The following is a 24,491-nucleotide window of genomic DNA, read 5'->3' on the forward strand; positions in this document are numbered from 1 at the left end:
TAAATCAATCTATTTCTATAATTATGATTTCTATCTATATCTTTACCTACTACTTTGAAATGACAGGCAGCCAGAAACTGTCCAATGCAGAGACATTTCATATCCCTGGGTACACATTTTCTGTGTGGGGGATTACAGAACGATATAAGAGAAGCCTTATTACTACAGCCATATGTAATTTATACATTTTCTAGAATAAACATGCATATTTTTGTGATATGTGATCATACAATCAAAAGTCTATATTAAAACTCAGTGACTCTCATTTATATCCATGATTGATTTAGCTGCTCATCCACTGATGTTTCAGGTAAACTGTGTTCACAGGTTAATGCTGAAATGCTCCGTGTGCTTAGCTGCACAGTCGTGTCTGACTCTCTGTGACCCTGTGGACTGTAGCCCACCAGGCTTGTCTGTCCATGGGGATCCTCCAGGCAAGAATACTGAAGTGGGTTGCCATGCCCTCCTCCAGGGGATCTTCCCAACTCAGGGATCGAACCTATGTCTCCTGCAACAGCAGGCGGATTCTTTACCACTGAGCCACCAGGGAAGCCCTCAGTAGCTGTTTGGTGAATCTGCATGTAATGCAGTCTGCCCAAAGAAGGATAACACGGACCACGCTGACACAGTGACAAGAGCCCAGGGCACTGGAAGGAAGGCAGCCCAGATGTGTGAGCAGACTTTCTGTTTCCTGGAATGCACAGAACTTCCCAATGCTGATTTTCTACACGCTCCCAGCACGCTCCTGAAATGCCTACCTGGGCCCAGTGCATCATGTTTTGCACAGAAGTTCCAGCAGGATTGTGTGCTGCGTACACGGCCACTCTAGACTGCAAAATAAATACGTGGAAATAAACAATGAAACTAGCATGAAGGAGGCGTCGATACTAAACACAGTTTACACTGGGAAGCATTGAAAACCACAGAGCCATAACCTCAAATACATGAGACTGAGAGCCAGAAAAGATTCTTTGACCACAAATATTAATACATCCTATAAAAATATGCATAACCACACACATACACACACAAGAAATACAGCAACATTACAACTGTGGGGCTTACCAGCTGAGATTACTGGTCATTTCTATTTTCTTCTGCATGTTTTTCTGAATTTCCAAAGTTTTCTATGACAATCACACCCTGCTTTTTTATTCATCAGAAACAAGAAAAATCAACATCCCTTAAAAATTTCCTAGAGCCTTCACTTCAGAATTTTAAAACTTATTTTCAAACTATAACACAATAAATTACAAATGTAATTTGTAATTACAATACATCAGCACATTTCTGGCCAAGGGTTTACAGTTTATAAAATAAATAAGTAAATGTATATAAATGGGTGTTTGTGTATCAGTGGACATTCCAAAATTTAGACATAGCTAAATGTGTCTATTATTTTAAAGAAAAAATTCCTTAAAAAATATAAATACTAGAATTTAAATGATGAGCAATCTCCTCATTGCATAGTTTTCACAGAAGCGCAATGTAGGAAACCGACAAAGCGCTGGCCAGAGGCTAGCCACAGATGGTGCTTCAGGCACCTGCCAAGGTGGATTCTTGTGCCTCTGAAATGAGATTCTTAAGAGATCTACTGAGGTCACTCCTGCCTCCCCACATCCTCCAACACAAAGACACATATTCACAGATAAAATAAAATCACACAGAAAGATTAAAGCAAGTGTTATTGTAAACATACATACCATATTCAAATTTCTCTCATTAAATCCACACAAAACAAAAAAGATATTTCCGCAAAGCTCCTTCAGAATGACATGAGTGCAAATATGTGTACTCAGCCACTTCAAAAATGCATTCTGTGGCAAAAATTCTTTGGTCCCAAATAAATCCTACAAAATAAAAAGACTCTCTCAGCATTTCATTACGAAGTGCTGGCCTCCATGTCCCGCCTCACAAGCAGACACATGCCACCTATCTCCACAGAGGGACTCAGATGAGAAAGGGCAACCAGTCGTCATTCAAACCAGGATTCCTGTGTGATACGCTTACTAAGGCAACAGCGGATGTTACAGATGTTAAAGTCTCAAATGCAAAACTGAAGACAGCAAATCAAATAGGTCCACAGAAGGCTTTTACAGTGGGAAAGGGCCTGAATGACCCCTCATCCCAGCGCCATCCCCAAAAGGTTTCATCTGACATTGATAGATGGCTAGTGACTTCTGAGAAAGAGTTGAAACTGTAATTGGTCAGCAGTGTGTTTCCTTAGAACACATATATCTAATCAAATTCCACTGGCAAGTGCACCAAATCCTGCCCACTCCTTTTTGGGGCCTTTTAATACTCGATATAAAATTTACCATTTGAACCATTTTTCAGTGTTCAGTTGAGCATCAGTACATTCACATTGTTGTGTGACCATCACCACTATCTACTGGTCTTCAGAACTCTTTCAGCGTCTCAGACTGAAACTCTGTACCCATTAAGCAATACAGCCCCATGCCTCCTCTGTCAGCATGCCGTTTTTACAAAGCTTTATTAGAACACAGCTGGGCTTCTCTCTTTACACACTGTCCCTTGCTGTCTTCACGTGATAATGGCAGAGTTCGGTGGTTGCAAGGGCAATGATATGACCCATAAAGCCAAAAATATTTACAGAAAATGTTTGCTGACTCCTTGTGCACACCAGGCCTGATCAATGGCCCCTGGACCTCAAGTATTTCTGGGGTAATCACCATGCCTTGCAGGCAGATCTTCACATATGTACATATCATGAAACAGGAAAAAGATCTTCCTTATAGTGAACTCAAATTATCTCCTTACAATTTACACTTTTGCTAATGCCTATCCAGAAGGATAAGCAGAATGAAAAATTAAAATGCTTACAAAGGCAGTTTTATGGGTTGAATTGTGTCCCTTCCGCAAAAGACATTCCTTTTATCTCACTATGTGATATATTTGGAAATAGGGTCTTTATCAAGGTACTCAAGTTACACAGTTGGATACTGTCTACGTTAAAAAAATGTTTCTCTCTGGACCTATACAGGCATGCAAATTCACCCACAAGGTCCATAGGAAAAGACTCCAAACTGAGAACCATGAGGAAAGTACTAGGAGAAGCCTTGGTAGTTGAAGGTACTTTGTTTGTAATCTCTAATTGTTTATAATGAAAACTGAAGCTTCTATTATCCAAGGTATTTAAAATAAATCTGGTTAGAGGTGCCCATATCTTATCTGCCTGTCTGACCACTGGTACAGAGAATCTGGATTCTGAGGTCAGAAAAGGGTCTGTATGTCCCGTGAACATATTTCTTAAATGGCCAAGAGATATGTATACATTAAGTGTATATTCCCGTATGGGGTTTCAAATGTGTGTGTATAAATGTTATCATGTCCAGAATATAGATAGTGCCTCTGGCCTCAGCTGGTTCTCAACTTCTCATAAAAATTACTGCCTCCTTGAGTATAGCTTAGGGGCTTCCCACATTGATCGCTGATGGCATTATCAGCCCGTGCGTAGGGGTCAGATAATAAAAAATAATAGTAACTGTGTCTTTACATCACCATCAGTGTGGCCAAGGTCAGGCACGTGGAAGCTCCCATCTCCCATCTCCTGCCTATTCCTCTACGCACAGGCCCATCCTATGGAATACAGGGCAACTTCAAGGAGGTTTAAGCTGCCTTTCTCCTGGTCTTCCTTGTGCTCTTCCTTAGTGGGCGGGGTGCTTCATTGATGCGTTAACCATGAGAACAGGAGGCTCCAGTGCAGAGTTAAGGACACCTTCCCTGACTGCCCAGGATCTGGAAGCAGGAGTGAAGCAGGGAAGAAAAATCATGGAAAGAAGGAAAGCCGCTACTCCACTGGTCGGGGAGGAAGGCACATTCTTCCACTAAAGGCCAATTCTTCAGCACCAAAGGAAATCTGTGAAGGAAGGGAGTGGGGGTGGGGCGGGTCCAAATACCTTGAGAAAAAGTTCTGGAACTCGTGCTAATTTAAGTAGAGGACTAGTCATGAACTCAGTTGAAGCCACAGGAGCCAGGGCAAAAAACATTTTAATCTTTTTGGCCAGCTCGGGGATCCGTGAAAACGCTATAAAACCTGTGAGAACAAAAGGAAAAGAACAGAATTCCATCTTCCAGGACTTCCCTCTGAAAAGGCAAGAGTGGGTGTGCATGTTGCCCTCTAGTGGCAACTTGAGAACGATGCAAATAATCGTGAAAGTCGTTCAGGTTCAGTTGTGCCCGACCCTTTGTGACCTCACGGACTATACAGTCCATGGAATTCTCCAGGCCAGAATTCTGGAGTGGATAGCCAATCCCATCTCCGGGGATCTTCCCAACTCAGGGACCAAACCCAGGTCTCCCACATTGGGCTTCCCTGGTAGCTCAGCTGGTAAAGAATCCTCCTGAAATGCAGGAGACCCCAGTTCAATTCCTGGGTCGGGAAGATCTGCTGGAGAAGGGATAGGCTGCCCACTCCAGTATCCTTGGGCTTCCCTGGTGGCTCAGCTGGTAAAGAATCTGCCTGCAATGTGGGACACCTGGATTTGATCCCTGGGCTGGGAAGATACCCTGGAGAAGGGAACGGCTACCCACTCCAGTATTCTGGCCTGGAGAATTCTTTGGACTGTATGGTCCCATGGGGTCGCAAAGAGTTGGACATGACTGAGTGGCTTTCACTTTCACTAGATATTGAGTATAGTTCCCTGCGCTATACAGTAGGTCTTTGTTGATTATCTATGCAAGTGATGCCAGGAAGCAAAACTCTAGAAATGAGGGCCTCTGAATGTCTATGTAGCTTCCCAGGTGGCACAGTAGTAAAGAATCTGCCTGCCAACGCAAGAGACTCCAGAGACACGGGTTTGATCCCTGGGCTGGGAAGATCCCCTGGAGAACAGAATAGCTACCTACCAACTCCAGTATCCTAGCCTGGAAAATTCCAGGAGGGCTTACAGTCCATGGGGTTGCTAAGATTTGGACACGACTGAGCACACATGCACACACAGAATGCCTATGTGTGCACACACTGAGTTTGATTACATTAGCAACTCAAGTACTTGTTAAGCGCTTGTTTCGATTTTCAACCTAGATATACACTGGAAGAAATCCAAGTTGCTAGGACCAGGAGATGTTTCCCATTCCTTTATGATGTAAGCCAGAGATTGAAGACTGTATTCCTAATAGCTCCACCCCTGGTCCCCATCCCTTCATCACTAAGAACAATGTACAAAGGTATTCAAAGCAATCACCATGGACTCAAAAGGAACTTATACATTTAGAATCCTCTAGCTCTAAAACATCTTTTAGCTTCCTCTTGGGTCACTTCTTGCCTTAAACTTGGCCCCAGAATGTCAACTTTGAAAGCAGTGGGGCAAAGGACACAAATAAACAAGTCACGGAAGAAGGAATATGGATGAAAAAGTGGCTAAGTCCATTAATAAGAAGGGCGGTTATATCCGTGTCACTTTTTGCTTGAAGGCTCTCAAGCTGGCAAAGAGCGGAGGGGTAGTAATGAGAGCAAGGCTACTTGACCACATATCTGGAGACCTTTAAAGCATTTTTACCTTTCATATCATAGTTTTCTTCTAGGAAAGTATTCTAAGGAGACTGTGTGATAGGAACACAAAGATATCAGTCATAGCTTACCCTTAAAGAGGGAATTAAACCAATTATGACCCAGGTCTCTAGTCCCTATTCAGGGGAACTTGTTTGCTCAAATTATGGGCAATTTTTTTTTTCTTGAAACTTTGCTAAATTTTGTTGCTGTTACAATGACCACATACTACTTTTATCATCAGCATAAATTAAAAATGCTTGTGACTTTTAAAAACTGTACATAAAGCATATTATGACATCCTTATAATTAGCTTTAGTCTACTTCACTTAACAAAATCAGCATATTTCCTTGTTTCCTTTATAAAAGCTCCTACATTTATAAAACTTCTTGTTGTCTATCTACCCTCTCACATCCCCACAGTATTTAACTAGAAAGACATGTAATATGTGTGTGTGAACGTGCTCAGCCGTGTCCTACTCTCGGTGGCCCCCTGGACTGTAGCCTGCCAGGCTCCTCTGTCATGGAATTTTCCAGGCAGGAATACTGGAGTGGGTTGCCATTTCCTACTCCAGAGGATCTTGCTGACTCAGGGATTGAACCCTCATCTTTTCTATCTCCTGTTTCTCCTGCATTGGCAGCTAGATTCTTTACACTAGAGCTACCTGGGAAGCCCCGTAATAGGCTGGGGCTTACATTAATTCCTTCAATCAAGGGAGCCATATACAGCATGTTTACCTATTTATGTTTAAGTCTGAATTTCCAGAGAAGACTCAGTTTTACAAAAATTCTTTGCCATTTTCATTATTTCTGCTTGGCATTAAAAAACAAACACAAAACTCCATCGAACTAACATTTTTTAATATTTCACTTTTAAGGGCAAACACAAATTCGGTAACAAGACATTTTATCAACCTTCCATTTTTACTATATACATACCTATTGTGGTGCCTTGAGAATGACCCACATAATACAGTTGTTCTTGGCCAGTTTTATTCAGAATGAAGTTAACTGAAGCTGGTAGGTCGTAATTTGCCATCTCATCAAAACTGTAATTTGAAAAAAAGGAAACCTTTCATGGAGACATTGCATACAAATACAACAGCATACAAATAACACGCATGTGGGTCTGATGAGTCATTACAAACTGAACACAGCTGGGCACACCAGCCCTGAGTGCAGAAAACTGAGCATTACCAGGTTGCAGAAGCCTCTCTGGGCTTCTTGATAACCATGCCTCCTGAAAAGAACCGCTTTCCTCATTTTCCATAGTGCGATCCATTTTTTAAATTTTCTATGAATGGGACCAAACAGTGTGACTCTTTCTGCATCAGACTCCATCTCTGCCATCGCATATAGCTGTCGGTTGGTGACTGTGTGAATACGTCACACTTTATTCGCCCAAGCACTGCTGATGGGCATTTGGGAGTTTCCAACTTTTTGCTGTTACAAATAATGTAACAACAAATATATTCCCGGACAGGCCTTTGGTAAAAAGCTCTCATTCTTGTGTTTTACGGCCTTGGGTAGGTTCTGGTATTACAAATGGGAAGCAAGCCCGAAGGAGTCCCTGGCGCTGACTTTCTCCAATGCCTGGTATGGGGACACAGCCCTGGGCCCGTGGGCACGCGTGCTGTTACCACTCCCAATGTGTCAGGCTCTCTGCCGGTCTCTTTCCAGCTTGCATCTTCTCTGTTAAGCCCCCAGTGACCTTACAGGATAGGTGTTTATTATCCTCATTTTACAGACACAGAGGGCTTATGCCACGTGCATGCCTAATGCCATGCAGTCATTAACTGGTCCAGCTGGAATTAAGAGAGAGAAGAGGACTTCTGGAAATAAGAAAAGTGAACATTGGGAGGACATGTTTATGAAGGAAAGGAGAAGGTTATGGGACACAATTTACTCAGCAGAACCCACACCATCAGGAATGCCAAAATAACTAAAAATTCCTTATTGAATTTAATCCTTCAATGTAACCATTTATTTATAATTTACCTTATTGCTATTTATTAAATTCCTAATATTTGGAGTACATGTTTATGAAGGAAGGGAGAAGGTTAAGGTGTAGAACCTTCCATAAACCATTGGCTTCCTGTCATATGATCTTGAATTCCCCATCTATTTGCCTCCCCAATATTTACACTAAGGGTACCAAGGAAATAGATCCTTGCCATAATTGACTCAAAAGATACCTGAAGGCCCAGAATTCATCCTGAGAAACTGAAAGAGTCTTGTGTTTCCGAGACCAGGTGTTTCCCCTGCTGTTCCCCATCCACACATCAAAACCAGCATCTGCCAGGATGAAGCCCAGGCTGTTGTTGGGCAGGTTTGTGACCCAGTCACTAGAGTCTGCCAGCAAGCCATGCTGCAGGAACACCACTGGTTTGGGACCTGGAAGGCAATCATGTTTAGGAGTGAGCAGCACAAAGCTTCAAAACTGACATGCTTTCATGCTAACCAGGTAAGTCGCAAAAGATCACAAGCAAATAATGAAACAGAAACGAAAGACCGAGGTTGCCGGGAGCCAGTGTGAGGAATCCCGCCCGTGACAAGGTCATGAGGAAGGAAGCTGACATACGCAAGGCGTGCTCAGACTTCAGGGACCCCTCTGGAAATTCCTAAGCATGTACCCCAACAAAAATCTGCCGGCTTTTGTGCTCTGCTTCTCCACTTTTCTGATATTCTCTGGAAAAAGTCAATTCAGGGTTTTAGTCTTCTGCATTTGAAAGGGATGTTTCAGTTAAACCCCTCTGATAGCTCTCTAGCCTGCCTAACAGGTTCCCCAGACCTCTTGCAGCTTGTGAATTGCTTACAGCCCCCCAACCGCGGGAGGCACAAAGCTTAAAAGCATCTTAAAGATACAGAGCCTTTTCTAAAGAGTTAAAAATTATATTGGTAGAGGGTTTTCACTGTTGACTCAAGGATTGCTGCCAGACCTCCTTATTCTTTATCTTTTAGGCACCTGGAAGGATGTTAATGTAAGCAGGATGTAGAAAAAGATACATAGTAGTTTTGATGTTAGCAACACTGACTTTTTAGTTAATTGCTTCTCTTTTGCTGTAAATCACTGTATTCCCTCTACTTGTTATAAGTTGCTGTATCTTTGCTGTGTAAGAATGTAACTTTATTTAGTGCTTTCTGAGAGTGGCACCAGACCTTGGGAAGATCAACACAAATAAGTCTTGTGGTTGACAAACCCTTATCAGAAAAAAGGCTGTAAAATGTTAATTGGCCCTTTTGGCTGGAAGATGATGTAAATTACCTAAGACTTGTGTATACAATTAGGTATGCAGAGAAAAAAGCCTAGTTTTGATAAGAGTCTGGACTGCTAAAGCTGCATAACTTTGTGTTACTCATTGATCTCCAAGTTTTATCAAAAGTATAAAAGGCCTTCTGAACAATAAAGGACGGGACCAGATTCTCGGACCAGCTTCTCGGACTAGTCTCGGCCTGGTTTCTTGGGAATCTGGCTCCCCCCGTGTCTCTCTCTCTCTCTTTTTCTCTCCCTTTTCTTCCCTCTGCTCTTTACTTTAATTTCAGGCTGAATTTCCATCTGGGGCGCGGAGGCTCGCCAGGTCTACTTATTTGCCCTGGTTATTAAGATCCACGCGAAAGGGAGCTTAAGGCGAGGCACCCTTAGATATTCAAGCGGGCACCGGTGGCCCAACGTAGATGGTGCAAATTCCTTGTCTGGAATTTTATTGGTCTTCCGCGTAAACCAAGCTATTCAGCCCCCTTTCTCCACTTAATCTTCCTACTGCACTATAGTTTCTTAATCTAATCTTATATTAATAAATAAACAAGTCTTTCCACGCCAACGCCATCCACCTTCGAATTCCCTGGATCCACCGGGGCTGGACCCCAGCACGAGGTGGTGTTACCATTCAGGGGTAACTGTACTGTACATAGTGTGTGAAGAGAGCGTGGGAGCTGTTTTTCTTGGCCACATGAAGACACTTCTCTCCCATCAAAGGTGTTTCGGGACTGGGCCATGGGAAAGGTGAACGTGAAAGTTGCTCAGTCGTGTCCGACTCTTAGCGACCACAGCCTACCAGGCTCCTCCATCCATGGGATCTTCCAGGCAAGAGTACTGGAGTGGGGTGCCATTCCCTTCTCCGGTTTTGGGACTGGGCCATGGGAAAGGTGACAGTGAAAGTTGCTCAGTTGTGTCCGACTCTTTGTGACCCCTTGGACTATACAGTCCATTGAATTCTCCAGGCCAGAATTCTACAGTGGGTAGCCTTTTCCTTCCCCAAGGGATCTTCCCAACCCAGGAATCGAACCGAGGTCTCCCACATTGCAGGCAGATTCTTTACCAGCTGAGCCACAAGGGAAGCCCAAGAATGGGTAGCCTGTCGCTTCCCCAGGGGATCTTCCCGACCCGGGAATCGAACTGGGCTCTCCTGCATTGCAGGCGGATTCTTTACCAACTGAGCTATCACAGAAGCTCGTGGGAAAGATGATTGGACATTAAAAGACCAGGAAGTCAGGTTGACCAAGGAAAGACCTTAGGGACCAGTGGGGCAGGACTGCCTTGTTCCAACAGGTTCTGGTGCTGGTCCTCACTAACAGAAGGAGCGTCTGTGCTTGGCGGTGTCTGCTGGGGAGGGTTAAGGGAAGGCTGGAGGTTAGCACACAGGGAGAGAAACTCCTAGCTGCTGGTTCCAACCTGTGCCTCTTCAGACACTTAATAGAAAACCTGAGGCTGCGTAGTAGCCGACTTCGCAGAGCAGAGTCTTGAGAAAGGAGGCTGGGCTCCAGTGGGTGTGGGAGAACCGAGGAGGGGAGAGCAGCATAAAGGGTGGGGCAGCTAGGACTGAGCGGGAAGGGGAGGCAGGCGCCAGTTGGTGGGGACCAGGAGTCAGCTCCCTACCTTTTCTTGAGGGACTATTTCAAATGCCTCTGAAATCTCTCTATACTTCCCTCCCTATACCCCCAGAAGGTTCAAAGGAGAAACGCGGGAGTTGGCAAGTTGAAGATATACCAGGAAACTCTTTAAACACCACCGGTAAATAACTTCTGGATTTCCACAAGCAACTAGGAGCCACGGATGCTTTTGCAAGAGGTGAACGTGAAGCCCAGGAAAGTGCAGGTGGCCAACTCAGGCGTGTGCCCATCACACACGGTGGGCCAAGGGGCCAATTATGGCAGCTAAGGGGCTTTCAACATCTGCAAACACCTCTATTGAACCCTGAACCTGCCATTTATGCCTGGATAAGACTTAAAACATTCCCAGACCCCTTGCTCTATAATCCATGGAAGGGTTTCCCGAACCTTATTTTGGTTTGTATTTACCTGTATTTATGCTGCTGTATTTACCCCACATTTTGAATTTCCATGGACTTGGCTTTGCCTAAAACAACCTCTATTGCAATCCATGGTTAAAAAGAGGCTGTGTGTAACAGAAAAAGAAACAAAGAAAATTGTTTCAAAATGAAACAATCCAGGTGCCTGGACTGCAGTTCAGTTCACGTAGTCGCTCAGTCATGTCCGACTCTTTGCGACCCCATGAATCGCAGCCCACCAGGCCTCCCTGTCCATCACCAACTCCCAGAGTTCACTCAGACTCATGTGTATCGAGTCGGTGATGCCATCCAGCCGTCTCATCCTCTGTCGTCCCCTTCTCCTGCCCCCAATCCCTCCTAGCATCAGAGTCTTTTCCAATGAGTCAACTCTTCCCATGAGGTGGCCAAAGTATTGGAGCTTCAGTTCAGCATCATTTCTTCCAAAGAAATCCCAGGGTTGATCTCCTTCAGAATGGACTGGTTGGATCTCCTTGCATTTCAAGGGACTCACAAGAGTCTTCTCCAACACCACAGTTCAAAAGTATCAATTCTTCAGGGCTCAGCTTTCTTCACAGTCCAACTCTCACATCCATACATGACCACTGGAAAAACCATAGCCTTGACTAGATGGACCTTTGTTGACAAAATAATGCCTCTGCTTTTTAATATGATATCTAGGTTGGTCATAACTTTTCTTCCAAGGAGTAAGCATCTTTTAATTTCATGGCTGCAGTCACCATCTGCAGTGATTTTGGAGCCCAGAAAAATAAACTCTGACACTGTTTCGCCTGTTTCCCCATCTGTTTCCCATGAAGTGATGGGACCAGATGCTATGATCTTTGCTTTCTGAATGTTGAGCTTTAAGCCAACTTTTTCACTCTCCTCTTTCACTTTCATCAAGAGGCTTTTTAGTTCCTCTTCAATTTCTGCCATAAGGATGGTGTCATCTGCTTATCTGAGGTTATTGATATTTCTCCCAGCAATCCTGATTCCAGCTTGTGCTTCATCCAGCCCAGCGTTTCTCATGATGAACTCTGCATATAAGTTAAATAAGCAAGGTAACAATATAAAGCCTTGATGTACTCCTTTTCCTATTTCAAACCAGTCTGTTGTTCCATGTCCAGTTCTAACTGTTGCTTCCTGACCTGCATATAGGTTTTTCAAGAGGCAGGTGAGGTGGCCTGGTATTCCCATCTCTTGAAGAATTTTCCACAGTTTATTGTGATCCACACAGTCAAAGGCTTTGGCATAGTCAATAAAGCAGAAATAGATGTTTTTCTGGAACTCTCTTGCTTTTTCCATGATCCAGCAGATGTTGGCTAGTTGATCTCTGGTTCCTCTGCCTTTTCTAAAACCAGCTTGAACATCTGGAAGTTCACGGTTCACATATTGCTGAAGCCTGGCTTGGAGAATTTTGAGCATTACTTTACCATTGTGTGAGATGAGTGCAATCGTGCTGTAGTTTGAGCATTCTTTGGCATTGCCTTTCTTTGGGATTGGAATGAAAACTGACCTTTTCCAGTCCCGTGGCCACTGCTGAGTCTTCCAAATTTGCTGGCATATTGAGAACAGCACTTTCACAGCATCATCTTTCAGGATTTGAAATAGCTCCACTGGAATTCCATCACCCCCACTAGCTTTGTTCGTAGTGATGCTTTCTAAGGCCCACTTGACTTCACATTCCAGGATGTCTGGCTCTAGGTGAGTGATCACACCATCATGATTATCTTGGTCGTGAAGATCTTTTTTGTAACAGTTCTTCTGTGTATTCTTGCCACCTCTTCTTAATATCTTCTGCTTCTGTTAAGTCCATACCATTTCTGTCCTTTATTGAGCCCATCTTTGCATGAAATGTTCCCTTGGTATCTCTAATTTTCTTAAAGAGATCTCTGGTCATTCCCATTCTGTTGTTTTCCTCTATTTCTTTGCATTGATCACTGAGGAAGGCTTTCTTATCTCTCCTTGCTATTCTTTGGAACTCTGCATTCAAATGGCAATATCTTGTTTTAAGCAAGGGAGAGGGTGGTAGAGAAAATTCAGTGACTTGTTAAGACACCCCTTCATAGGGGATGGGAGCGGATCAAATTCAGGTTTTTTTCTAATTCTCTTTTTGTTTTTCAGGGTTCCCCCACCCCTCACTTCAAGCTGGATCCGAAAGCTCAATGAACCACAGACATAAAAGGTGAAACCAGACAGGAAGAAAGGAGTGAATCTGATGTTTCAAAATCAGGTGTTTTCAAATCTGGAGGATCTGGGCCAAGAACTGCAAAGGGGAGGGCAGACCCCATGGCTCTCTCCTGGGAAATGCCAGCAGGGGAGGAAAGGGGCTGGCACGGACAAGCACGTGGTTGAGCAACGGCTCCGCCTGACAGCAACCTCAAGCTTCTCAGCTATGTCCTATTCAGTCATTTGAGGAGTGTTCACTGAGAGTTTCACTGGATAATAAGCCAAGCACTGGAGGTAAAAAAAAAAAAAAATCAAGTGATTCAAAACACACATTACATTTTCTGTAAACCTGTCCTAGTACGCACTCTTTGGCAGTCACTGAGCTAGATTCAGGGCTAAGAAAGTGCGTAAGCAGGGCTCCCTTCTCCATGGAGCTTCTTTCTAGTCACGGAGACAGTCACGATTACTTTCCAGCCCATTGTGGAAAGGGCTAGACTACCACACAGTAAAACTCAGAGGAAAGACAAATTTCACTCAGCCAGGAGACGAAGAGTTGAGACAAATCTCAAGTGACAGACAGACTCCCCACAAAGGGCTCGGCAGCCTGGATCTCCAGAGGCCTTGACACTGTGTCCCGGGCCTCACCCAGAAGGGACCCCAGAGGGCACTGTAAAAGCTCTGATGCACAGGGGCTTGGGGAACCACTGGCAGGGCGTGGGGCCTTGTCTGATCTGGGCACAGAGGGGATATGAAGGACTTCCTTCAGGGGGGTACATCCTTGCAAGTGGGGCCAGCTCCCCTTCCTCCCAGAATGAAAGGGGCCTCTGAGGGAGAAGCCACAGAGAATATAACCCACTGGGCTTCCCATGTCTGTGACTCCATGAGACATGATGGGCCACCAACAAAGAGAAAATACTAACAAATCCAGGCCTGGGGTGGAAAATAGGTGCTAAACTGCTTGTCCCTTCCCTCTGACATTTGGTGAATGCAAAATGGCAGCAGGACAGACAAGGGCACTGTGACAGGCCTGCCCACCCGTCTGCCAGCTTCTCCTACCTGCTCCTACCTGACTCCCATGAGATGGGCCAGGGGGAGGAAGGAAGGCACGATGTCATCTCTCCCAACCCGCCACCAGCCAAGGATTTGCTGGAAAAAGAAGTTTCTCTCTAGGAGGGTTAAGCCTACTGTCATGCACATCTTCCAGCGAATTACTTTAATCAGATTTCTCTTCATCCTGCTGAGAGAAGCTGATTGAAGTAATAGCCAGCTATTATTGTGCACCTCTGTGTTCTAAGGCACTGTGATGAAAATCCTATGAAGTTAGTACTATTTCCATTTAGCAGAACGAGAAATTGCGGCTAAGAGAAGTCATTTGTCCAAGACTGGATCAGAGTTAGTATAAGTGGGGGAGCTGGGATTTGAACCCACATAAACTAATGCCAGGGTCTGTGCTCTTAAACTGTTTTGCTATGGGAAAAGGCTAACAAGAGAGAGCCATTCTATAACACACAGAGGCCCTCAGGCAATGACAAGCAGAAGAGGAAAGTTATTCTGGAGGGAGTCAGACCAGGTGATTTGAAGAAAGAAATCTCTAGTGCATGGACAGAGGAGACAGACCATGGGAGGCAGAACCACAATGTTCCACTTTGGAAAAAGAAGTTTCTCTCTAGGAGGGTTAAGCCTACTGTCACGCACATCTTCCAGCGAATTACTTTAATCAGATTTCTCTTCATCCTGCTGAGAGAAGCTGACTGAAGTCACAGCTAGCTATTACTGTGCACCCCTGTGTACACAGGCGATTCTCCCAAGGACCAGCCTAGTCCACGCATGCCAACAGCTGCAGCCTGGTCTGTCTGAGCAACAGACCAACACAACAGGACAAGGGCTGTCTTTCCTGAAAAGCCCTACTGTGAGTTTGTCCAAACTGGCTGTACGAGGGCTGCAGGCTGAAGAAAAGGCCTACGGGCACCTTTAGCCCAGAGAGGGTAAGTGACTTTATCAGTCGCCTACGTAGTCAGCACAGAGCCAGCAAAGAGATGCAGTCCTGTGATAGCCCTGATAGGGCCAAACAGGGGTGGGAGCCCGGAAGGGATTACTCAGGCTTCAAAAATGAATCTGCTGAGCCCACAGCCTCACAAGAGGAAGATGACTGGGTGCCTACGGAAGTTCCTCCCACCTCCCAAGGCACTGGCCTTCTCTACCAGGGCAGTGTCCGGACGGGCCTCCACCACACTGGAAAATGCTGTGAGAACTCAGCTGAGGTCCAGCGAAGAACCGAAAGGAGGAGGCGGAGGAGCAGATCACAAAGATCAGGACACTGGCATGAACCAGACTTTGGTTCTTACTGGGTATGAAACCCTATAGGATTTACTCAATCTCTCTGGAATATAGATGTTCTTATCTAAAGTGGGGGATGACACAGTGGTTGATAAATAATAGTGACTCACAATAATAATAATAAATGTACTACTGTAATTAATTATTATTAGAACAGCTCTGTGAAGAAAGACAACATGAACAGGCATTCTTTAGCCACGGTAACATAATCTCAGTCACAGTAAGAGCACACTAAGTGTTGACTGCGTCAGGCACCATGCTAAACACCCGACATGCACCAGCTCAGATAAGAAACCACACATCTTGCTGAGCTGGGCAGTAGGCTAAACAGTGGCCCATCAAAGATATTGTATTGTTTAGTCGTTAAGTTGTGTCTGACTCTTTTGAGATCCCATGGACCATAGTCGGCCAGGCTCCTCTGTCCATGGGATTTTCTAGGCAAAAATATTGGAATGGGTTTCCATTTCCTTCTCCCAGGGATCTTCCCAACCCAGGGATCAAACCCACATCTCCTGAATTGGCAGGTGGATTCTTTACCACTGAGCCACTGGAGAAACCCATTCCTAATTCCTGGAACCTGTGGACATGTTACCTCATGTGGCAAAAGGAACTTTGCAGATGTGATTAAGAATCTCAAGATGGGGTATCATCCTAGGTTATCCAGTAGGCCCAAGGTAACCACAAGGGTCCCTCTAAGAGGGTAAGAATGAGAGAGAAACTGGAAAATGCTACTCGCTTTGAGGATAGAGAATGGGGCAGGTATGGTGGGTAGCTTCCAGAAGCTGGAAAAGGCAAGAAAAGGGATCTTCCCAAGTGCCTCCAGCAGGCAGCCCTACCTTGATCATAGGACTTGTGACCTGCAGAACAGTAAGATAAAAAAATCTGTGCTGTTTTAAGCCACTAAGTTTGTGGTTGTTTGTTACAGCAGCAATAGGAATTTAAGGAAATAGTTGGGTACTAGCTTTTACCCTCATTTTTCAGATAAGGACTCTGAGGTACAGTGTAGCTAAGTTATCTGTGCAGAGTTACACAGCCGGCAATCTCAGATCAGGATTCTCTGCAATCCCATGGACTGTAGCCTGCCAGGCTCCTCTGTCCATGGGGTTTTCCAGGCAACAATACTGGAGTGGGTTCCCATTCCCTCCTCCAGGGGATCTCCCCAACCCAGAGACTGAACCCAGGTCTCCTGCATTTCAGGCAGATTCTTTAAAGTCTGAGCCACTAGGGAAGTCCAGATCACTGCACTCACATTTCACAGTCAGTCTGCTAGAAAGGTCATGACCCTCAGCAGGAAGGAACACAACAGTGCTGGGATCACAGAGCAGGGAAGAAAAATACCCCGTCCTCCAGGCGCCTCTCTCCCCAACAGTAGCCATGGTCATGATGATTGCTAAGCAACAGGAAGGCAGCAACCATTCTGTCTCATTCACTGCAGCATCTGTGGCACCTGATGCTGAGTCTGCCATGTGGTGCTCACTGCCGGTAAATTTGATAAATAAATGCAATAATGAAGGAATGAAGAAAGGAAAGGAAAGGAAAAAAAAACAAGAGTGCATATCAAAGCTACGGATTTCCCAGTAGTCACATATGGATGTGACAGCTGAAACATAAAGAAGGCTGAGCTCTGAAGAAATGATGCTTTTGAATTGTGGTGCTGGAGAAGACTCTTGATGTTCTTTTGGACTGCAAGGAGATCAAGCTGGTCAAGCCTAAATGAAACCAACCCTGAATACTAACTGGAAGGACTGTAGCCAGAGCACCAATACTTTGGCCACCTGAAGCGATGAGCCAACTCATTGGAAAAGACCCTGATGGTGGGAATGACTGAAGGAAGGAGGAGAAAAGGGTGACAGAGGATGAGATGGTTAGACAGCATCACCAACTCAATGAACATGAATTTGAGCAAACTCCAGAAGATAGTGGAGGACAGGGAAGCCCGGCATGCTACAGTCCACGAGGTGGCAAAGAGTCAGACACAATTGAGCAACTGAACAACAACAAATTCACACACACACAGAGATACACCATGTGCATACACACAGTGATACACTTTCCAGGGCACAGCCTTAATTAGAGCTTACTTCGTACCCACGATGGCGCTAGACCAGTTATGTTACTCTTCCTGTGTTATAGATGGGGTCTCTGAGGCATAGAAAAAAATAAATAATTAGCCCCAGGATGCAGACACAATGAGTATACGGTGGAGCTGGGAACCGTGTGATCATGTGACATTAAAGTGCCCATTATCTCCATGCCAAACTGCCTTTCTGCTTTCCATGCCCTTCTCTGTTACCACAGCCAGCCTTTAAACAGAGGTGCCGTGCCTCTGAGCTCAGGAGGATTCTACCCCGCTGCGGTCATCCTAAAGTGTAGATGCTTTGGTCAACCCAGGCCCCGGAAGGACCAGGACTGCACTAGCAAGCAAACTAAAGCCCTGGACTGGAGAGATCATCAAGGAATCAGAAAAGGTCTGGGCCCTCCGAGAGCTCACAGTCCAGTAGGGAAGCCGGAGATTACAAGCATCATCACCCACATAACATACCATTATTTATTGTCTTAACTGTCTTAACCGCTATGAGGGAAACACACAGAGAGCTATGAGAATGTGTAGCCAGAGGCCTGACTGGGTGTGAGTGGCTGGGGAATTCCTCCCTGATAAAACCCTAAGGTTAAACAGGAGGAAGACAGGGAGTACAGGGGAAGGAGGGTTGCTGAGCCAAGCATCTCCTCTCTCCACTCTGACTCTCTGCTCCCAGCCCCAATCTGCAAATACGAAAGAAACTGCTGTGCAGCTGACACTGCCTTGCGGCACTCAAGTTAGGCAGGGGGTCTGAACACAGCCCCACACCCAGTGTGTCATCAAGGTCCAAGGGCATGAGCTCAGAGAGCCAGAGTCAACAGGTCCAGGCACTGACTACTGGTCCTACGTCTATCCAGTACCACCACGGGGGGAAGAATTGCATCCCAGTTGATCAAGGCCTCTGTTTAGCTTGGTAGGGCACTGCATTTTGGAAATGGTTTCCTTAGGAGTCACATATAAGAACAGAAAATTCAGAAATTGGCTGGAATCCTAAAACATATAATCAAAATTTAAAACAAAAACACAGGCTGATGGCCTTTTCCTGCAAAACCTAACTCAAAAGTCAGGTTGTAAAATTTTAATTATCACTCCAAAGTTCAATGGGCAACCCCTGAGGAGTTTTGCCGAGGCAAAGTTCAGAGAGCCTGTTTCTTCACGACAATTACACTCCAGAATGCACTTCACTCATCGGGCCGGTAGAACAACCGCTTTTCAGATATGAATGTTCCACTGTTGGCGCTTTATCTGATGACTGCTTTAGTTTAGTTTATTTCGCAGTTAAGCAAGAAGTAAGTCTGCCTCACTGATCATGTCGCTATTTTACCTATTTGGGGCAAGGCCTTTATTTCTGTGTTTTAGCCAAATAAAATAAATATTTTAACTCCCATAGATTCAACTTGCTCTATGCTTATTAAATACATAAGGTCACACACTCCAGCTCAAAGAATACTGAACCTGGAGTCAGACTGGCTGGGCCACTAGCCTTTGATGTAAAGCAAATTCCTTTCCCTCATTGAACCTAACTGTCTTGCCCAGTAAAATGAGGGTACGCTGCTCTAGAACCGAGGTTCCCAAACACTAGGATTTTACCTTGGAATCCACTAGGGAGTTATGTTAAAAATGCAAGCTCTCCAAATCCTCGGTTCAGGCAGGACCCTGAGATCCTTCCAGTGCCAGCATCCCATGACTTTCTGAAATAAGGCTCAGCAGATGAAAATAGAACCACTTCCCTATGAAGGATGAATTTCTGAATTTCAATTCCCTTACAGAATTAGTGTAAAGGAGGGGGGGAGCTCAACACTTGAGAAAGAAGGTTGTGTAACACAGAGAAACGGCCCACACATGCTCTACTGGTCTCCAAGAGATTTCTAAATACACATTTCAAGCCGCCTAATTAGTAGAGGTCTGACTAGACACGTAAATGATTGTCTGAATCAGGGGATTCTCCACTGGGTCCATAAACTCTCTGCCTCTGAATAGAAAACCTGTGTGTGCACAAGTGTCCATTTTACTTTACTCGAGAGAGGGTCTGCTGCCTTCGTCTCCCTCAGAATCCCAGTTCTGATGACTGCCAGACACGGCTCTGGATGAGGCCAGCCACGCAGACAATACGGCCATGCTGGTTGCTGTGAAGAATCCAAAGGTGACGAGAACGCAGCCTCCTCCTTCGAACACGGCTGTGGGAGGGGCTGGGGGGCGGGGTGGAGAGAAGCGCACACCTAAGTCAACCCCACGGCAGAGTAAGGAGAGGACCTCGAGGGGTCTACCAGCAAGACGTTTGGGAGTTCAGAGGAAGTGGTTTCCTTCCTGCTCAAGCAACCAGGCAGAGTGGACAGTTAAGCCGGGTGGGGCTGCAAGGGTGGCGGAAAAAGTGTTTTTACGGATGTGTAGAAATGAATAGGGTAGGCACAGTGGTCACCATTCCAATGGGTTGAGTCACCAGCTGAGGCCCAGAGAGAAATTAGCAAAAGGGGAATAACTCGTTTTGATTTGAGAGTGTGAAACAGTGGCCCTTTAATACTTATAAACTGATACAACTTCAACGATACCATTTGCAGTTTGGCTATGGTGCCAATTTAAATCTGTGACAATGAGAAATGAGAAATGTTTCTTAGACGATGGGTAAAGATCAACGGTTCTCAAGCACTCCTCATAAACCAGATGAAAGAGGTAGTCTATCCCATTCTACAGAAGAAGACACCATAGACATCCTATCCTGTGACTGTAATCACTAACCTGGGGATTCATGAAGTTCTCTGCACATACCCAAGGCGAACTTCACAACTCCACTGCTATACAAAATGAGGGTGAACAGTACAGACGTCAGCCAGCACACAACCTTAAGGAATGGTGTTATCTTTAGTTATTAGATTCATGAAGACTGTTGAATGGCAGTATCATATAATTATACTTGGGCTCTAAGAAGCTTAATCCTGCAGAACTACATGAGATGGATGAGAACAAGGAGGCTGGTAGAGAGGAAAGCAGTCGACATGGTAGAGGAGTGATGCAGCCAAGGCCTGTGATAAAAATCTTTTGATGATCCCCAAGTGAGGCTCTACACAAAAGCGGAGGGGGCCACTGAGACAGGATTGAAAGCCGCTCACCACGCAGCTTTAACTGAGTTTCCACAAGGAATGTGTGGTATCTATAAATAAGTAATGGAGGCGACATTGGCAAGATGAAGAAGGGACAGGCTACCCACTCCAGTATTCTTGGGCTTCCCTGGTGGCTCAAACAGTAAAGAATTTGCCTGCAATGCTGGAGACCTGGGTTCGATCCCTGAGTTGGGGAAATCCCCTGGAGGAGGGCATGGCAACCCACTCCAGAATTCTTGCCTGGAGAATCTCCATGGACAGAGGAGCCTGGCGGGCCACAGTCCATGAGGTTGCAAAGAGTCAGACACGACTGAGGGACTAAGCACAGCACAGCACAGCACAACCCTAGGCCCCTCACAGAAACTCCAACTTTGCAACCATCTACAGAAGGGTTGCTAGCATCCCTGAACCCAGGGGGAAGGTTGCAGCATCACAACAGAACACAAAAACTGAGAAAAAAATAAACTACACTAAGAAGGGCAGGGGCTTCCCTGGTGGCTCAGCGGTAGAGAATCTGCATGTCAACGCAACAGGTTCAATCTCTGATCAGGGAATATCCCACATTCGGCAGACAGAGCAACTAAGCCTGTGGGACACCACTACTGAGACCTCGAGCCCCAACTACTGAGCCCAGTTCAGTTCAGTTCTGTCGCTCAGTCATGTCCAACTCTCCTCGACCCCATGAATCTCAGCACGCCAGGCTTCCCTGTCCATCACCATCTCCCGGAGTTCACTCAAACTCACATCCATCAAGTTGGTGATGCCATCCAGCCATCTCATCCTCTGTCGTCCCCTCTAACTCCTGCCCCCAATCCCTCCCAGCATCTGAGTCTTTTCCAATGAGTCAACCCTTCGCATGAGGTGGCCAAAGTACTGGAGTTTCAGCTTCAGCATCATTCCTTCCAAAGAACACCCAGGGCTGATCTCCTTTAGAATGGACTGATTGGAGCTCCTTGCAGTCCAAGGGACTCTCAGGAGTCTTCTCCAACACCTCACTTCAAAAGCATCAATTCTTCAGCGCTCAGCTTTCTTCACAGTCCAACTCTCACATCCATACATGACCACTGGAAAAACCATAGCCATTACTGAGCCCACTTGCCACAAATACCAAAGCCTGCCCCCCTGAGCCTGTGCTCAGAAAAAAACTGAAAGTGAAAGTGAGGGTCACTCAGTCATGTCTGACTCTTTGTGACACCATACAAGTCCATGGAATTCTCCAGGCCAGAATACTGGAGTGGATAGCCTTTCCTTTCTCCAAGGGATCTTCCCCATCCAGGGATCGACTCACGTCTCCCACATTACAGGCAGATTCTTTACCAGCTGAGCCACAGGGAAGCCCAAGAATACTGGAGTAGGTAGCCTATCCCTCCTCCAGGGTCTCCTGCCTTGCAGGCAGATCCTTTACCAACTGAGCTATGAGGGAGGTCCACAAGCCCCTGCAATGAGAAGCCTTCGAACCACAAGTAGAGAGTAGCCCCTGCTCATCACAGCCAGAGAAAAGCCCCCACAGCAACAAAGAGCCTGGACAGTCAAAAAGAAATTTTAAAAAAATTATTTTCTAAAAAAAGAAGAGTAGGAAGAACAGTTTCACTTCATTCTTGGTAAATGAATTATGTTTTAAAGGATCATGTAATGACTTATAAATAGTACAGATATATGGCATTATTTTCTTATGCATTAAGAGCACTAATCTCTTAAAAGATAAGCAGAATGAATAGCCCTATCCTTGTTTTGAAATTCCTTCTCTCTCTCAGATTCTGAGTTTATTTCAGATGGCCAGGTAAGCAGTCACGAGAGCATAAGGTAGGGTGGTGGCCTGGCAGAGAGGAAAAGGCTAAATGGAAGCCATGTAACGTGGGAGCCTAGAGAAGACTTGTCAGCTCCTGGAGCATGGGAATCAAGAGTGACTGTGCAGTTTCTGGTCCTGGGCATTAGGACAATGAGGGTGTTATTAACAGGAGAGGAAGCGGCAGGGATGAGCCAGCTTCCAAGTTGGGTGTGAAGGATTTTATGTATTCTGTCTGTCTATCTGGCTTAAATAAGCCAGACCAGCCCCGCTGACAACACTGCCCCAGAACAAGAGTGAAGGGCAGGGCAGAACCTCAGCTCCATGCTCGGCTGTGGACCAAGGAGACACAAACCATCAGAGAAGGACCTGTGCAGTTCCGAGGAGAATCACAAACTCCTTTAGATAACTGACCACCTTCATCTGCTTCCAGACTTGTCTCTGAGCTTAGCTCACAGAAGGTGTTACATACACATCACTGATTCTCTACAGGGAGGCCTCTGCAGAGCAGAGGAAAAGGGCGGGGACTTGATGCTATGACCGGACTTAGAGTGCCTTCAATCTGTTCCCCATTCTGAAGACCAAAGACAGCCACTGCCCCAATCCACACACCCCTGCCAAAAAGAAAGAAAGAAAAGAAATCTAACCCATACAACCAGGGAGAAATAAAGACTGATAGGGAACTCTGAGATCATCTCAGGCAGCCGACTGTTTTTAAAAATGAAGAACCTAAGACCTACAGAGGTGAAAGCACAAAAGTACTTATGGGCAGACAGAAATCCCCCGTCTCTCCTTCCTATCACCTGAGAGCAAATCAAGAAGGATGCTCACTTCCTCAGTTCAGTTCAGTCGTTCAGTCGTGTCCGACTCTGCGACCCCATGAATCACAGCACTCCAGGCCTCCCTGTCCAACACAGTTCAAAAGCATCAATTCTTCAGCGCTCAGCTTTCTTCACAGTCCAACTCTCACATCCATACGTGACCAATGGAAAAACCGTAGCCTTGACTAGACAGACCTTAGTCGGCAAAGTCATGTCTCTGCTTTTGAATATGCTATCTAGGTTGGTCATAACTTTTCTTCCAAGGAGTAAGCGTCTTTTAATTTCATGGCTGCAATCACCATCTGCAGTGATTGTGGAGCCCCAAAAAATAAACTCTGACACTGTTTCCACTGTTTCCCCATCTATTTCCCATGAAGTGATGGGACCGGATGCCATATTTTCATTTTCTGAATGTTGAGCTTTAAGCCAACTTTTTCGCTCTCCTCTTTCACTTTCATCAAGAGGCTCTTTAGTTCCTCTTCACTTTCTGCCATAAGGATGGTGTCATCTGTGTATCTGAGGTTATTGATATTTCTCCTGGCAATCTTGATTCCAACTTGTGTTTCTTCCGGTCCAGCATTTCTCATGATGTACTCTGCATGTAAGTTAAATAAGCAGGGTGACAATATACAGCCTTGACGTACTCCTTTTCCTATTTGGAACCAGTCTGTTGCTCCATGTCCAGTTCTAATTGTTGCTTCCTGGCCTGCATACAGATTTCTCAAGAGGCAGGTTAGGTAGTCTAGTATTCCCATCTCTTTCAAAATTTTCCACAGTTTATTGTGATCCACACAGTCAAAGGCTTTGGCATAGTCAATAAAGCAGAAAGAGATGTTTTTCTGGAACTCTCTTGCTTTTTCCATGATCCAGCGGATGTTGACAATTTGATCTCTGGTTCCCTTGCCTTTTCTAAAACCAGCTTGAACATCTGGAAGTTCATGGTTCATGTACTACTGAAGCCTGACTTGGAGAATTTTGAGCACTACTTACTAGTGTGTGAGATGAGTGCAACTGTGCGGTAGTTTGAGCATTCTTTGGCATTGCCTTTCTTTGTGATTGGAATGAAAACTGACCTTTTCCAGGGTACAGCAATTTCACCTTCAGTGGCTGAGATAAATACCACAGGAAGGCACCCGGCATTATTTGCTTTAACTGCTATAGGAGAGAAAAGCCTGGAGGTGGATATGGAAAAAAGAGGCACATTTTCTAAGCTTGTTTTCACTGAGGTTTCCTGTATCTTTTAACAATGGCTCACATTACTAATTATATTAGTCAGCTAGCCACTTTTAAGAGAAACAGTATCAATACATATCTTTCTTTATATTGAATGTGAAATCTGTATACAAGGTTCACTTTAAAAGTAAAAAAGAGGAAGGAAATCAAGATCATATGTTCACTCTGAA

General features: G+C 45.2%; 1 protein-coding gene across 1 annotated transcript in view; it reads right to left on the bottom strand.

The window, feature by feature from the left end:
• The window catches only part of LIPA (lipase A, lysosomal acid type), a 43,142-nt gene that overhangs the window by 10,288 nt on the left and 8,363 nt on the right, over positions 1–24,491 (bottom strand). The window contains exons 4-8 of the mRNA XM_068961760.1: positions 7,708–7,906; positions 6,452–6,561; positions 3,921–4,057; positions 1,704–1,850; positions 759–830 (exon numbers count right to left, since the gene is read on the bottom strand). Of these exons, the coding sequence (XP_068817861.1) occupies positions 759–830; positions 1,704–1,850; positions 3,921–4,057; positions 6,452–6,561; positions 7,708–7,906 (665 nt within the window). The remainder of the gene's footprint in view (positions 1–758; positions 831–1,703; positions 1,851–3,920; positions 4,058–6,451; positions 6,562–7,707; positions 7,907–24,491) is intronic.

This window comes from Capricornis sumatraensis, chromosome 23 (genome assembly GCF_032405125.1).
Source record: "Capricornis sumatraensis isolate serow.1 chromosome 23, serow.2, whole genome shotgun sequence".
NCBI lineage: Eukaryota > Metazoa > Chordata > Mammalia > Artiodactyla > Bovidae > Capricornis > Capricornis sumatraensis.